This window comes from Cinclus cinclus, chromosome 14, assembly GCF_963662255.1.
Source record: "Cinclus cinclus chromosome 14, bCinCin1.1, whole genome shotgun sequence".
NCBI lineage: Eukaryota > Metazoa > Chordata > Aves > Passeriformes > Cinclidae > Cinclus > Cinclus cinclus.
Genome location: NC_085059.1, coordinates 16,720,519 through 16,734,942, shown reverse-complemented (window position 1 = coordinate 16,734,942; position 14,424 = coordinate 16,720,519). Strand labels below are relative to the sequence as shown.

The window sequence follows — 14,424 nt, the reverse complement described above, 5'->3', positions numbered from 1 at the left end:
CCTCCTGACTGGCAGGACTGTGCACTGCCATGCTGGGCTTCTAGAATATCACCAAAGTGACCTTTATAAAAGCCAGTGTGAGAAGTGAGCTAAGCCATGCTCAGCAGTGTGGGCTCCAAGAGGAGCAGCAATCTCAGCAATCTCAGCCCCTCTCCTGGAACTGGGCAGGACTCTGTTGCTGCTTTGGAAATGAATGGGGAAGAAAAAAAAAATTTTTAAGCTCTTCTAACTGCAGGCAGGAGCTGTATGAGAAGTGCTGCTGTTGTGTTTGCACAGGCAGCTGTGACCCAGCACAGCTTGTGCCAGGCAAATGCAGGGAGCAGCAGCAAGCCCAGCCCCATCTGCCTGCTCTGCTTTTGACTTCTGCCAAGCCTTTCCTGCCCCTGTTCTCCTGCTACCTGCAACGCCTCCCCTGTTCCTGCCCCAGGAGCCACCAAATGCAATTCAGGAACCCAGTCAAGTTTATTTGTGCCCATGCTCCCTGTTGGTGTTAGGGAAAGAAGATTCTCAGCAGTGGGTGAGCCTCAGAGCCTGGCATGCAGTGGTGTGACAGCACAGGACTGGGGCTCAGCTGCAGCCACAGCCAGATGAGGCATCTCAGCCTAGGAGGAGGAAAAAGACACACAAAACATTAATTTAATGTCATGCTAAAGGCCACTGCTGGTGTGGAGCCCTCAGTGCAGCGCCCACTCCAGCACCAGGCAGGGACAGCCCATTCTACAACCTGGCTATAAAGAATTAATTTAAAAGCAGGATGTGGCCTTTATATCTCCTGATGTCTTTGTCCCATCATTACCTTAGGCAGCAGCTCGTTGTATTTTAGGTCAGCAGAAAATGAGTGTGCTGGGGTGAAATGCTGTCACCTGGCACTGCCTGGGCATGTGCCACCTGCATATCCCACAGGCTGTGTTGGGATACTGCACAGCCTGGTGCTTGCTAGGAATTGGATTTTTGTTTTAAATTTTATTAGTGTGCAACTCATCATGCACACTGCTAAATGTCTTCTTGCCACAGGAACAGCACTCCTGTGTCCCCTGCTGTCACCCCAGGCAGGGCTGTGCTGCCTGTTTGTGTTTCCTTTGACTGCTAAACTGCTCATTGGAAATTAATTCATAAATAATTCATTGGATGTTGCACTCTGTGCTTTAAAGTTCATCGTGTAGGTGGTGGGTTGTGGGTTTTCTTAGAAGTGGCAGTGCTTTTCTCCTTTTGTTTTTCTGTGTTAATCTTGTGTGTGTGTGCAGAGCTCCCACAGCAGCCTGTTGGTTCAGCTATAGATGTTTTAATGTCTTTCTAGCAGATGATAGTTATTTTCAAATTTAGCTATTATGGTTCAGGATTATCGTGTTGCAAAAACTCTCTTTTAAGATTGGGGTTTATTGTAATACCCAAATGATTTTTGGGAGTAGTTACAACTGACAGAAAAATAACAAATTCTTCAGAAATGCACCTTCCCCTGTCCTGTGCATACACACACATATGCAGTCACACTGTCTAATCAGGCATTTATTACTCCTAAGCCTCATGATGCTGGACAGCAAGGAGAAGTTTTTCATCTCCCTGATTTCCCAAGGCAGGCTGTGGTTTTTTTTGGGTGGGCATTAGAGCAAACGTGGCTCTCTCTGGGACCAGTGTCACCTCTAACACTACTTATTTCAGCTCTGGAGCCTCCTTAGTTTGCTCCCACAAAAGCATTAAGCCCTGTATAAATAGGTAAAATATGCAAAAAGGGCTTTGTTTGTTTTATTTTTTAATTTTTTTTTTTTGGTCTTTTGTTTATTTTCTTGTCTTCCCAGTCTGGCAAAGCAGATGCAAGATTCACATCCAGTGAATAAAATCCATCTCAGCCATGTGCAGCATCCCTCAGCTGGCTTGGGGCTCTCAGCTGCTGAACTCAAGTTGCAAGCAGAATTTAGGCCAAGTAATGTTTTTTTTTTTTTTTTTTATTTTAAAACATAATGAAATACCAAGAAGCACTGCAGTCTTACTGACCCTTTTCTACCTGTGGGTTATGCTGGCATTACAAATACTCCTGTTTCCCAGCCTGAGTCAGGGAGTGGCTCGGGAATAGGGCTCTCAGAGGATCATTAAGGTTGGAAAAGACCTCTAAAATCACCAAGTCCAACCATTAACCCAGCAGTGCCAGGTCCAGGCAGTGTGCAGGTGGGAATGGGAGCTCCAAGGGCGAGTCTGGGCCGGTGACAGCTCTGCTGCAGTGAGGGGAACAGAAAACCAAAGCAAAGGTTATTCCAGAGATAGCAAAGGAGGTTACTCCAGAGATAGCAATGGTGTTCTGTGCTTGTCCCCTCCCTACAGGCACCCACTGAATGGAGCCAAGCCAGGGGATGTGCATTCCTCAGCGAGGAGGCAGTGCTGGTTTTCTGCCTGCGCTGCTGTGCCGCTTAGGAGACTGAAAGCAAAGCCAGAAATAGGGTTTAAAAAATGCCCACGTAGGTGTGAAAGGGAAAATACCAGAGCTGGTGAGACACAGGCCTGGTTGTGTGATGGCCTGAAGCAGAGTTGTTATGTGCAGAGCTATTCACAAACCCCAATTTTAATAAGTGCAGATCATATCAGTAACGTAGATTACAACAGTCCAATAGTGTGAGTCAAATATTTAAAGACTACTTACACACTGCTTTTTATCCTGAAATGACTGCAGAAAAGAGCCAAGTTCTTGCTGCTGGCTTGACTTCATGCTTTTTCTCTATTAAATGAGGCCATATAATTTTCCTCTGGGATACATTTGGCACTGGAGCTATTTAGGTCTGAACCTTCATCACTAAATTGAGGAAGATTTTTCAGTTCAGCTTAAGGAGAGAAGAATCAAGGTCACAACACTGGAGAAAAACTGTTAAAAACAGATAGTTCTCCTTGCTGATTTTCTGGCCACTGTTCATAAAAATAAAAAATAATCACCCAGATTTAACAACTGAACTTCAGCAGCAGCAACTTGTCTGTACTGAACTCAGATGAAAAATATGAAAACCCAGCTGCACATAAAATTTTAAGCTATGGAAGTTATCATTTTACAGAGTATGAAATGGACTCATTTTATCTTAATGATTCTTTATTTGGTAGTTCCTTTTTGTTTATCTTTGCTATTTAGGATAAAAAAAGGAAACAATCACCTGTAGGGGTAGAAAAGAAAGCAAGAAAAAATTGGGAAGTACTCTTAAACAGTGAAGGGCAAGATACTTGGAAGGAAATTACATTTTGATGATTTTCCCAGCAGTTGGTTTTGGAAGCCAAACGCTGTTTTTGGCTTCCCAGACTTTCAAAATGGTGAAGATGCTACTGCTGTTGAGGACCACCCAGCATTTCTAGCACGGGGACACTGCAACCATGCTGCTGCTCAGGCTGAGCTGCACAACTCCCCACTGCTTAAATCCCTCCCCACTCAGAGGCAGGTGCTGAGGAGTTTCCCAGTGCTGGGGAAGGTCCTGGCCACTGCTGCCATGGCACTGCTGGTGCTGTTCAGCTGCATCTCGTGATGCACAGAGCATCTCGTGGGGGCTGGGAACTTCCTGCCAACGTTCTTCTTGATGGGGGTTAATTAATGAGTTATTTCATTGTCAGTTTGCTGGAAATTCCAAATTCAGGCCAACAACTACAACTAAAGTTCCACTGAAAAATTTTCTCTTTTTTCTCCTTTTTTAATTTTTTTTTTTATTATTTTTTAAAGGACAAACATTCCAAGACCCAGTGAGAGACCAGAAGAATGTGTGTGCCCACCCAAGAGAACTGAGGGAATTTATGTGGAGCCTGGTAAACAGCAGCCCCTACAAACTAGTAAACAAGTGTTCCTCCAGCCTGGATTCTGGCTGTGCCCCAGTGGGGACTGGGCTTGCTCCCTCTGAGGGGTTTGGAAGGCACAAACAACTTTCCACCCGGATTGCAATCCTGCAATTTGTTCAGATAATGAGCCTCAATCAATGCTCTCATTTACTGACAAAATCCAGGGTGAACAAATCCATATTTAAAACCCAGCTCCTGCAAAATACCCTCAGAAGTGATTGCCTGGTATGTGCAGAGTCACCAATGAGCAGCTGATTAGTTGGCCAATTAAAATAAAACTGATGGATCATTAAGGCAGCCAGAGGTTTCCAAGAAGTTTTGTGTGACAAAACCAGAGGCTGCTGGTTTTGGGTATTTTTTAAGCTACTATTTTTTTTCTTTTCACAAGCAGTCTCGAGTTCCTGCTCCCTCCACTGTGTGCAGGTGGGGATCTGTTCCTGGATTTGTTCCAGCTCTGGTGGCTCTTGGAAAACCTTGGTTTGGAGCACAAGCAGCACCAGATCCTCTTTACCAGAAAGTGATGCCCTTTAAGAAGTTTGTGATGCTCAGGCTGCCCCTCAATGCCTGCAACACATCTTGGCTCTGAGTCTCTAATGCCAGGATAAGGATGAGAAATTCTACAAATATAAGGAGGACTCAACTCTCCCCAAAGACAAAATCCTTTGTTTTATTTATTACAGGGTTCCTTCCAACAGCAGTTCACAGAAACTCTCACTCCATCTTCTACAGCATTTTTGGCATAAATGCATCCAGGTACTTGCTCCTGTGAAATGGATCACTCCAGTGATCAACAAAAAAACCCCAACATCTCTTTCCTTCTTAACAATCATTATTTTATTAATATATTTTACAAGATTGCAGTTGAAATCATTTAAATACAAACTTTTTTTTTTATACAGAAAGTGTAATAAAGTTAAAATAGTTCCTTGTGTAATTCATAGCATTATTGCAATGCTTACAAAATTTTGCATAGAGTGTGCAAGGATTGATGTTATTTGATACAAAAAAGCTTTTTATTTTCCCACACAACCACACACATACATAAATTAAAAAAAAAAAAGCCAAACAAATCTAAATTTTGTCATGAGAACTGTGATAAGACTTTGAATTCATTTTGTCCTGTTTACACAATCAAGGTCATTGGTGGTTTTCAGAGTAGAGGTCAGACAAGGTGTTTTCCCATCACAGATGAAAACTGCTGTAGCATGGAGGTCATGCTCTTTATGCTGCTGCTGATGATGAACAAGGTTTCCTTTGACTCTCACTGAATGTTGTTTTGCTGTTGGCTCTACATATGTGGAGCTTTTTTGGGTGAGTATTGACAACTCTATTGGCATTTGCTTGCAGGGAAACTAATTCAAATACAGGGTGGGAAAAAAAATTAACAAATCCACAAGCAAAATCCAGATCCAGCAGGTCAATCCCTCCCCTGCTCCCAAACTACCACACGGGGCAGATCCAGACCAAGGTCTGGGTCACAGCTCAGGGGAAGCTCTGGCCAAGGGAGGAATCCAGGTGTCAGTGCTGTCCACTTAGCCCTTCTCTGACAAACACAGCGGGCAGTGATTGCTCAGATCTGCCCTTTCTGAGGCTTCCGACTCACTCTTACTTTGCAGGATTTGTTCATCCTCACTTCCACGCTCGCTCTCATAACCCACAGAAAGGGTGGAGAAAGTGAATTCCTCCAGCACTGCCTGCCCTTAGGAGTTACTGCTCTCAAGGTGGCCAAAGGCTTGTGAGCACAGCACCCAGCAATGACCAGCATCATTTATCCCACTCAGGCTGCAGGTACACATCATCCTGCACCATCTGCAGGATCACCAGACCTGCTGAAGGGTCCCACTGTCCATGACAGCACTGACACCGAGTGCGCAGGGCCAGAGCAGGACCCAGGTGAAGACAAAATTGCCAGGCTGTGGTTTGGTGTGGGAGGTCCCTCCCTGCTCTGAGGCAGCCACCCTGGAGAGATCCAGCCCTGGTGTGGGGTTTGCAGCTGAGGGAGTGTGGGAGAAGCTCTAACAGCAACCTTTTTTTTTAAGCTACAATCCAAGCTTCAGCAAAAATAGCACCACCCACGAATAATTACTCTCTTGCTCTCCAGCATGGGCCTGCCTCAAGATGTTCATGGAGTGCATTATGAGGGAATTTTTAGAAGACCAAAGGATGTGCATTGCTTCAGAGGGAGATAACGCACTTAGCAATAAAGGTTTGGGAGGGCTCTATCTCCTATCAGTGGTTAAGCCTTTGAATGGGGAAAAATGTAAGAGCATAATGCAATTTAAAATTCCTGTTACATGCAAAGATGTACATGACTTGTGCTTTGGAATGGGCCTGTTCCTATAATGACAAATACATTAGAAATGGTAAAACTTTCCATTTGTTTAGGACCCTATGAAAGGCTCCAAAGAGTCCTTTTTAATCTCAGAAGAAAATTCTGATAGCTAAAGCTGCATGTTTTTATCTGAAGCATTTGGTAGCTCAATGTAAATGTAACATTTTTCACAGAAATTTCTCCTGATATTTCCTCTTCCTGATGAAAAGTTTCAAACAACTAAATGAGGCAAACATACAATTACATACCACTTCCCAGTGAACTTATCCCTCCTATTCTTTAATCCCTGTTAAAAACTACCAAAAGCTCAATTTGTGGAGATTAGCTGCCTCAAAGGAAACCTGACTTCCTGTGAACAGGCAGCCCATCACTCCTGACTGGTGGCACAAAATCTCAGTCACCACAGGGCTTCCAGCTGCAATAAGGTGAGACATTTCCTGGGAGACACACCAGTGCTAACTTTGCTGCAGGAATGACACTTGTAGCAAATTAATTTTTAAGGGACTTGCACCTCTAGTTTAAAGTGATTTGGATGGGAAATCTCAGTGGGGCACTCTGATTGTATTTCCTTCTTCGTTTCAGATAAAAATCCTGCAGCTTTAAATATCCATCTTTTCCTGTGTTCTTTATACCGTGCGTCGCTTTTCACAAGGGCACAATACAATTCAAGTGGCAGGACAAGAGAGGCTGAAATGATAAAGCCTCAGGGCTGGATGTGCATAACCAGGGGCCTCTCAACCACAGCAGACTTGAAAGCTTTCTAAATACAAGCTATTCAATATAATTTTCATCCAAGCCCCAAGCCACTGTGGTTATTGTGGATGGAAACAACACCCCAGCAATCTTGAACAGCCCAAGCTGTAAGTGGTTTCAGTGACAGTAATTCCACTGAGCTCCATGAAAAGATCAAGCATAATTGCCACCATATTTAGTAAAATGGATGTTATTAATTTGAAGTATAATAGTGCAAAGGGACAGAGACGTTGACTGCATTACTGTGATTAGGGTGATGTCTCTCTCTATTTCTTCCCCTTCCCTCCTACCTGCCTTGTTTAATTCACTCCACTCTTGCTTGAATAACCTCAGCACCACGTCAGTGTTTAACCCTGCTCCACTCACAGCCATAAACTTGGCTACATCAGCTGTGAATACACAGCAACTGCCAGGCAGAATTTACCTGAAAGTCCCCAATTTTATGGTCATGCCACTGCTAAACACAGGTTTTGGGGGTCTGTGTGACTGAGATGTGACATGATGCGGATTTGAGAGCAGGACACCAGCTACCAAAACATTACACAGCAACTCCAGAGCTGAGGGAAAAAAAAAGGTTAACATGGGGAAAAGGGAACTGTTGCCAGGATCTCATTCCTGAACAGGCAGGGCAATAAAAAGGGTGGTATTTTCACTTTCAAAAAGCACCAAAGCAGCGCTTGGCAAAGCTTGGCAGGAACATGCCCTGCGCTTGCTGGGGTGAATTCTGGATGATGACATTTCAAAATCTAAAATGTCAGCCATAAAAAAGAGCACAGCCTCTAACTTCTTTTTTTTTTCTTTTTTTCTTTTTTGATTTTTTACTGTAGGTACTTCTAAAATGAAATCTTTGCAGTTACTCTCCTCCACCGAGCAGCCACTGGAGTCCCTACCCTGCTAATGCTCAAGTGAACAGCTGGCACCATTTACTCAGTTTATTTATACTTTCAGCCCAGGATTATGTTTTTAAGCTTTTTGGGCTCCACATTTCAAATTTCAGGTAACCTTGCCCTCTGCACACTTTTCAAGATTTTTCACATTATCTCTCCTCTCCCCATTAACCAAGTTAGAGCTTTCCTGCCACTTCATTCTCTCAAATGCAGCTTTATGATACACCTGCATTTTTCCTGCCGAGTTCAGAAAAAGCACCATTAACGTTAATGCATTTCAGGAGTGAGGGCAACCAGAGAGGGATGAATTTCTTTAAGTCTTTGGTCTTTGTCTCACTCTCTTTTGCAATGTGAAACTTAAAGCCATAAGAACAAATATAAAGAAAATTGGCTTTTGTTGTAAACAAGTATATATGAGAGTGTGTGTGTATTTGTGTACACGTGTGAGCATCTTATGACAACAAAATAAATTTTCACTAGGTTGTGATGGGAGCTAGCCTTCACAAGTTCCTCAGGAATCTCCCTTTAACCTTGGAGCAATTTCTAGTGAGGGGTTTTTACTTAGCCATCATTTTGCTATACCATATATTGCAGACTGTATTTTTAGGCTTATGCCTTCAAACTTTCTTTGTGCAATGTGATATTTATCAGAAGATGAGAAAAAAACCCGCAACTCTTCTAAAACAGCTGTTTGATAGCACATGACTGAGGCAACCAAAGACAAATCACTCTTGCACGTATTCAGTTTTCTAAAAATGAATACTTAGGAGAGCTTTATGCATATTGTAGTAGTTGCTGGCTTCCCCTTTTGATGACTTCCTTTACTGTTAACATTTCTTTGTACTCTTTAGCTGCCCATTTCACTGACTGTGGGGTAATACGCTTCAAAATGAATAAAAACCCAAACAAACCAACAGCCAAAACAACCCCACAAAGAAACTTGGTGAATGGGTACAGATGTGTACAGCCATTATCAGGACCTCTGCTTTTGCTAATGGCAGTCTTTTTGTTTTAGAAGAACCATCCTACCTCAGCTATGACAGTAGGGTCCCACACATACAGATGGATAAGGTTCCAGTCACAGGTGAGCACTGACTGTCATCCTCCTTAGCCTTTCCTGAAGTGTCACATTTACAGCAAATTGGACAAGGTCCTGCAGTCCTGTAAGAGCCATTACACATAAAGGTATTCATGGATGCTGCATGGCTGCCCCAGACTCACTGACACTGGTGGCACAGTCCCTTGAGCAGCATTCAGGTGGGGTTTTAGTGCTCACAGCTGCAATGCAGGGTCTGGTCCAGCCCCACAGCCACCCCAAGGGCTGGCAGTGCTCCCACTGCCCTCAGTGTCCTCAGCTGTCACCTGTCCAGCTCCCAGCTCAGACCATGAAGTCATCAGCATCTATTCCACTGATCTCAGGAGAAAAAAAGTAAACTCCATTTTGAGACCAATCCCATCTCCCACATAGCCAATGCTCGGCTGAACCAAACTTCACAATGATTCTCAATGAAATACACAAAGCCTTCTTTGTTTCTGGCATTTTATCAATGGCAGGTGGAGCATATGGATGAAATTCCAGTCAGGGAAGCTCTGGTTTAAATGGGTTCAGGGAAAAGCAGCCCACACAGGTACAGCTACTGTGAGGGATTTCTGGGCAAGGCAGGAGGAGAAGGGACTCTCATGCACTTGCCTCGTCCAACAGGAGAGTCAGACACTCCACAGCAAACTGTGGAGTGTGAGATGGCTGCATGTGTTTGCAGGCAGCTTTTTAAACAAAATGCCTGCTTTTATCCCTGGGATCTGAGACACAGTCTTGTTTGCTCTGCTTTCACAGAATCCTAGAATGGTTTGGGTTGGAAGGGATCTTAAAGATCATCCAGTTCCAACCCCCTGCCATGGGCAGGGACACCTTCCACTAGTCCAGGCTACTACAAGCCCAACATCCAGGGATGGGGCATCCACAGCTTCTCTGGGCAACCTGTGCCAGGGCCTCACCACCCTCACAGCAAATAGTTTCTTCCTAATATTTAACTTAATCCTGCCTGTTGTCAGTTTGAAGCCATTCTTCCATGTCCTATTACTCCCTGCCTTGTAAAAAGTCCCTCTCTATCTCTCTTGGAGCCCCTTCAGGCACTGGCAGGGGCTCTGAGGTCTCCCTGGAGCCTTCTCTTCTCCAGGTGAACACCCCTGGCACTCCCAGAGGGGCTCCAGCCTTTTGAGCATCTTTGTGGTCTCCTCTGGACTCACCCCAATGTGTCCCCATCCTTCTGATGTTGGGACCCCCAGAGCTGGACACAGCACTGCAGGTGGGGTGTCACGAGAGCTCAGAATCTCCTCCCTCGGCTGCTTTTGATGCAGCCCAAGACAGGATTGGCTTTCTGGGCTGTGACTGCTCTTCAGGTCATGTTGAGCTTCTCCTCAACCAACAACCCAAGTCCTTCCCCTCAGGAATATTCCTGACCCATTCTCTTCCCAGTCTGTGTTCATGTTTGCCACTTGCTGACCAGCGCAGGCAGCATCACCCAAAACACTGTCTTAAAACTCAAGTGGTGTTCACACGACCTATAAATCCTTACAGGGGTTCATTCTTTCTAACAATTCCTCAATGTCAACATAACACATAATTTTATGTTTTTTTAAGATGGAAACTTGCTTGTAAAAGATATTGAAACAACGAGAATTTCTTCCAGTAGACATAATTAAGGTACCCTTTGTTCACCTCAGAGAAGCATCTGCAGTGATGGCACAGATGTTAAAGTTATTTCCTAACAGCTCCCCAGCAGAAATTCACACCAAGATAAGAATGTCCTTAGCAGTTTCATGGCTGTTGTGATATGAGAAAGTGATAACCTCATCCAAGAGTCCAGCTGAGAAAAGCAGCCACTCAAAATTAATTTGTTGGGATGGCAATTGGGAGCAGCCAGAGGGTGGCACAGGGATGAGGACGGAGACACTGGTGTGTCCAGAGTGGAGCACAGAAATCAGGATGCAGCATCCCTGATGGGCCAGTGCCTGTGTTCAAGCCTGCCTTCCTCACCCACCTGAATACTCCCAGGGCTGGAAAGTTTTTCTGATTCATTTACAGAGAATTCTTCCTGCAGCACATGTCTTCAAACTGCTCACACAGGACTTGGTTATGGATTGGGCCATGCTTGCTATGAGGTTTGTGATCAGTATTCAATGAAACAGGGAAAAATATTCTACAGTAAATGTAGGACTATGAATGGGACTTCAGTCATGGTCCCAGAGGTAACGTACACAGTATTTTGCTATATTTAACATGGTAAACAAAAAAAAGTCTGTATCATTCTAGGTGCCCCTACAGTCTTAATGTATTTCATCAATCTCTGTTTTAAGTTGCACAACCAGTTCCCAAGACACCCTCCTGCCCCTCCCCCCAAATAAACTAGATTTAATAACAAGATAAATATGATGTGCTTCTCCTTGCTGAGTGCATTGACTTAAGGCATAGGCACAATTCCCCTCTTTGAACAGAGATGGTAAAGTCCTGTGTCCCAATACAATTGTTACCCTGGGTGACCCTTTGCATTCAAACGACTCAAGGCATAATAATTACAGGAATCATTCATTAACAAATAGTTTGACTTTGTTAATTTATCAGAAAGCATTATTGAAATAAAAGGAAATAATTCAGTCCTCTTTCAGGAATAAATTTTTGGGAGTGCTGCTTTGTTAGGCAGCAACACATCTAATCTAAATTCCATAGAAATCTTCTCTGAGTCCAATCAGGTTTGGATTAAGCCAGAATTGTTAATTAAAATATAAAAAAAAATAAAATAATCAAACCCTGGTACTCTTGAGACCACAAGAAAATATGTGAAAAGCTGTAAAAAATAAGGAATGGGCTAAATTATTTCTAAAGATTTCTGTCAGTTATGTTTTATCTTGAAGATCACTTGAAGAATAACAGCTTTGGTTAGATATCACTGGGGATGGGCACAGATTTGCTCATGAGGTAATATTTCAGAAGCATCTCAGTGGCTTAGAAACTTTGCTGTCCTCGTGACATTTACTGTGACTTGGAAACTTTTGCTGTAAGTGGTATATTTGGATTTTTTTAAGGAGTTTTACATGCATCTGTATGAAATTATGGGTCAGAATTCAATGATCTGGGCTCTTATCATTATTTTCCAAAACTTCAAAAGTGGAAGTAATGTTACCAGATCAGATTTCTGTGTTTTATCCTGCCCGTGACTCCTAGACCTTAAAATAAGGAAAAAATACAACCATGATAAGATTCAACCACAGAGTTTTGGGGACTCAGATTCTAGAGGAACCAGCATCCAAAGCCCTTCCTTTCAGTAATCTGGCTTTGTCACAATCTTTATAAATCCTTTAAAAAAGTCTTTCATTGTTAGCATCTCTGATATTTGCAGTTTCCACCAAATCTAAGTGACCTTGGACTGTATACCTTGAAAAGAAAGGTGACAAAAATTCTGGTGTAGAATCTACATTATACACTTAATTTTATGATTTTCTCTGTTTCTAGTTGATTTTCTCTGCTTCTACAGGTATTTAGGCAATGTCTAAATCTTTAAATCTTCATACCTTCACACCAAATAGGCTCAAAACTGAAGGTGCTAATGGGGAGTTCATAGGGTGATCCAGGACACCTGTTAACAAAAGAGGTTCAGGATTTTTTTTACTTAGTCCAACTTTCACAATTTTGTTTCTTCCAATGAACTAACTACAACACCAGTTTTGCCAGCGCAGAGATGATTTTAGGTTAATGTTGGACCTGAATAGCACAAGGTATCCTTGGCCATTCACAGGCAAGTGTTGAACCCCTTCAGAAAATCACATTTATTATTTCAGCAAGAAGCTCTGGACTTTCCTACTGGCCAAGTGCACCCATCTTCCCCAAAAGAGAGCCATGCTTCAGGTGATAATTAAAGAGTAATTAACCTCAGGTAACTTGGATCACTGTAGGCGAGCAGCACAGCACATCTGGCTATTTTGTTGGTTTTGCAACTATTTATTTTTCATGCCACCGATTTAATGGCACAAAAATAATCAGAGATGCTTCTCTTCCCTTTGGATGGTGGTGGGTCTGCATTGGTTCCAGGGTCTTGCCCAGCCAGCAATCCCATTGCTCTGAGAACATGATCAAAATTGAGGGGTGATCACTGCACTGTATTAATACAGAAGGGTCCAGGGGAGCATCAGATCCAATTCAGCAGATTGTACCAGTAAATTTTGGCGTGAGAAAGAGAAATGCTACACAAATGTAACAGGGTCACCCTGGGATTCCTTGTACTGAAACATCGTTTTACACAGAGGATATATATATATATATCTTATATATATATTTTTTATATATATATATTCACACACACGCGCGCGCACACACAAAAAAAGTCTTTGATAGGCTTTCTGTGTTCTAGTAAAAATAGTTGGCAGCTGGATCTGTGAGACCAGAACTGGCTTTTGTGCTGCCTGCGATGCCCCGCTGCAAATTGTCTCTCAAAGGCAGACGCTCGTGTTTATCTGGCAGGTGGAGCTGCTGCCTGCCTGAGACAGGAACAACCTCCCATTGGGACACACACAGAGCTCGTAGATTTTTTGCCTGGACCCTGCAGAAGAGGAAGATCCTTGAGGCAAGTTAGGTAGTTTGATTTTTGCAGAATTCAATGTTATCTGGAGTCAGAGGTGGTGAGAGAGAGAGAAAAAAAAAAAAAAAGAGAGAGAAAATTATCAGGGAGCTGTTATTTATGATGCTGTGTTTAAAGAAGCTTCCTCCAGACAGCTCAGCTGCTGCAGAAACTGTGTAAGAAACTGTTTTAGGATGGGAAAGTCTGATACACATCTGGGAGAGCACATTATCTGCTTTTACCAAGGCTTCCAGTTTGTTTCTGCTGACGGACCCACCATGTTTTCTTGGCTTTTAGCTCCCTGGGACACCTCTCAGGAATCCAATCCCAGGTTTGGATCGACCCAACCAGAGGTACTCCACTGCCAGATGGAGAGCATGGATGGTTCACACCCACCCAGCTCCCTGCTCCTCCAAGAGGATTTCTGTCAACGTAATCCCATTGCCAGTTACATTTGCAGGCTCCCAGCACTGACTTTTATGTATATTTTATGCATATTTTATGTATATTTTATGTATATGTGTAGCACTTTTGTGTACATTAAAAATAACTCAGATGCTCTAACAGACCTAAATTCCTCCTTACAAAACAATGTAAGGCAAGCAACGTGGCAGCTCTCAGACATGTGACAGCTCTCAGACATATGACATCTCTCAGACATCAGCCAGAATACAGTTAGATAACCTGAACCCCAGAATAATACAGGGTGACTGAGAATATTTGCAATTACAGTAAGAATCTCCAAGTTTAGTATCCATTCGTCTCTTGTCTTGAAACATACAAGTCAATTTATACATTTTAAAAGCAACTTAGTATTGAGAGCAACTGCTTGAAGTTGTGAAATGCCTTGGATTTCAATCTGTGTATTAGGCAGGATTTTTTTTTTTTTCTGCTATTTTTCAGAGGTTTTTTTTGTTAACAGCCATGGTCTAGGTTTGGACTGTCTTAAAATGCAAATGTTTAGAAATAACAGAAACTACAATTCAAAAATCTTTCTATTTTTTAACCCCGGACACTAAGATAGGTAAATCTTAACTTATGT

General features: G+C 42.9%; 1 protein-coding gene across 1 annotated transcript in view; it reads right to left on the bottom strand.

The window, feature by feature from the left end:
* Positions 1–13,205: 13,205 nt before the first annotated feature.
* Positions 13,206–14,424, bottom strand: part of SGCD (sarcoglycan delta) — a 192,042-nt gene continuing 190,823 nt past the window's right edge. Inside the window, exon 8 of the mRNA XM_062502170.1 lies at positions 13,206–13,428. Coding sequence (XP_062358154.1) covers positions 13,255–13,428 — 174 coding nt within the window. The 3' untranslated portion in view covers positions 13,206–13,254. The remainder of the gene's footprint in view (positions 13,429–14,424) is intronic.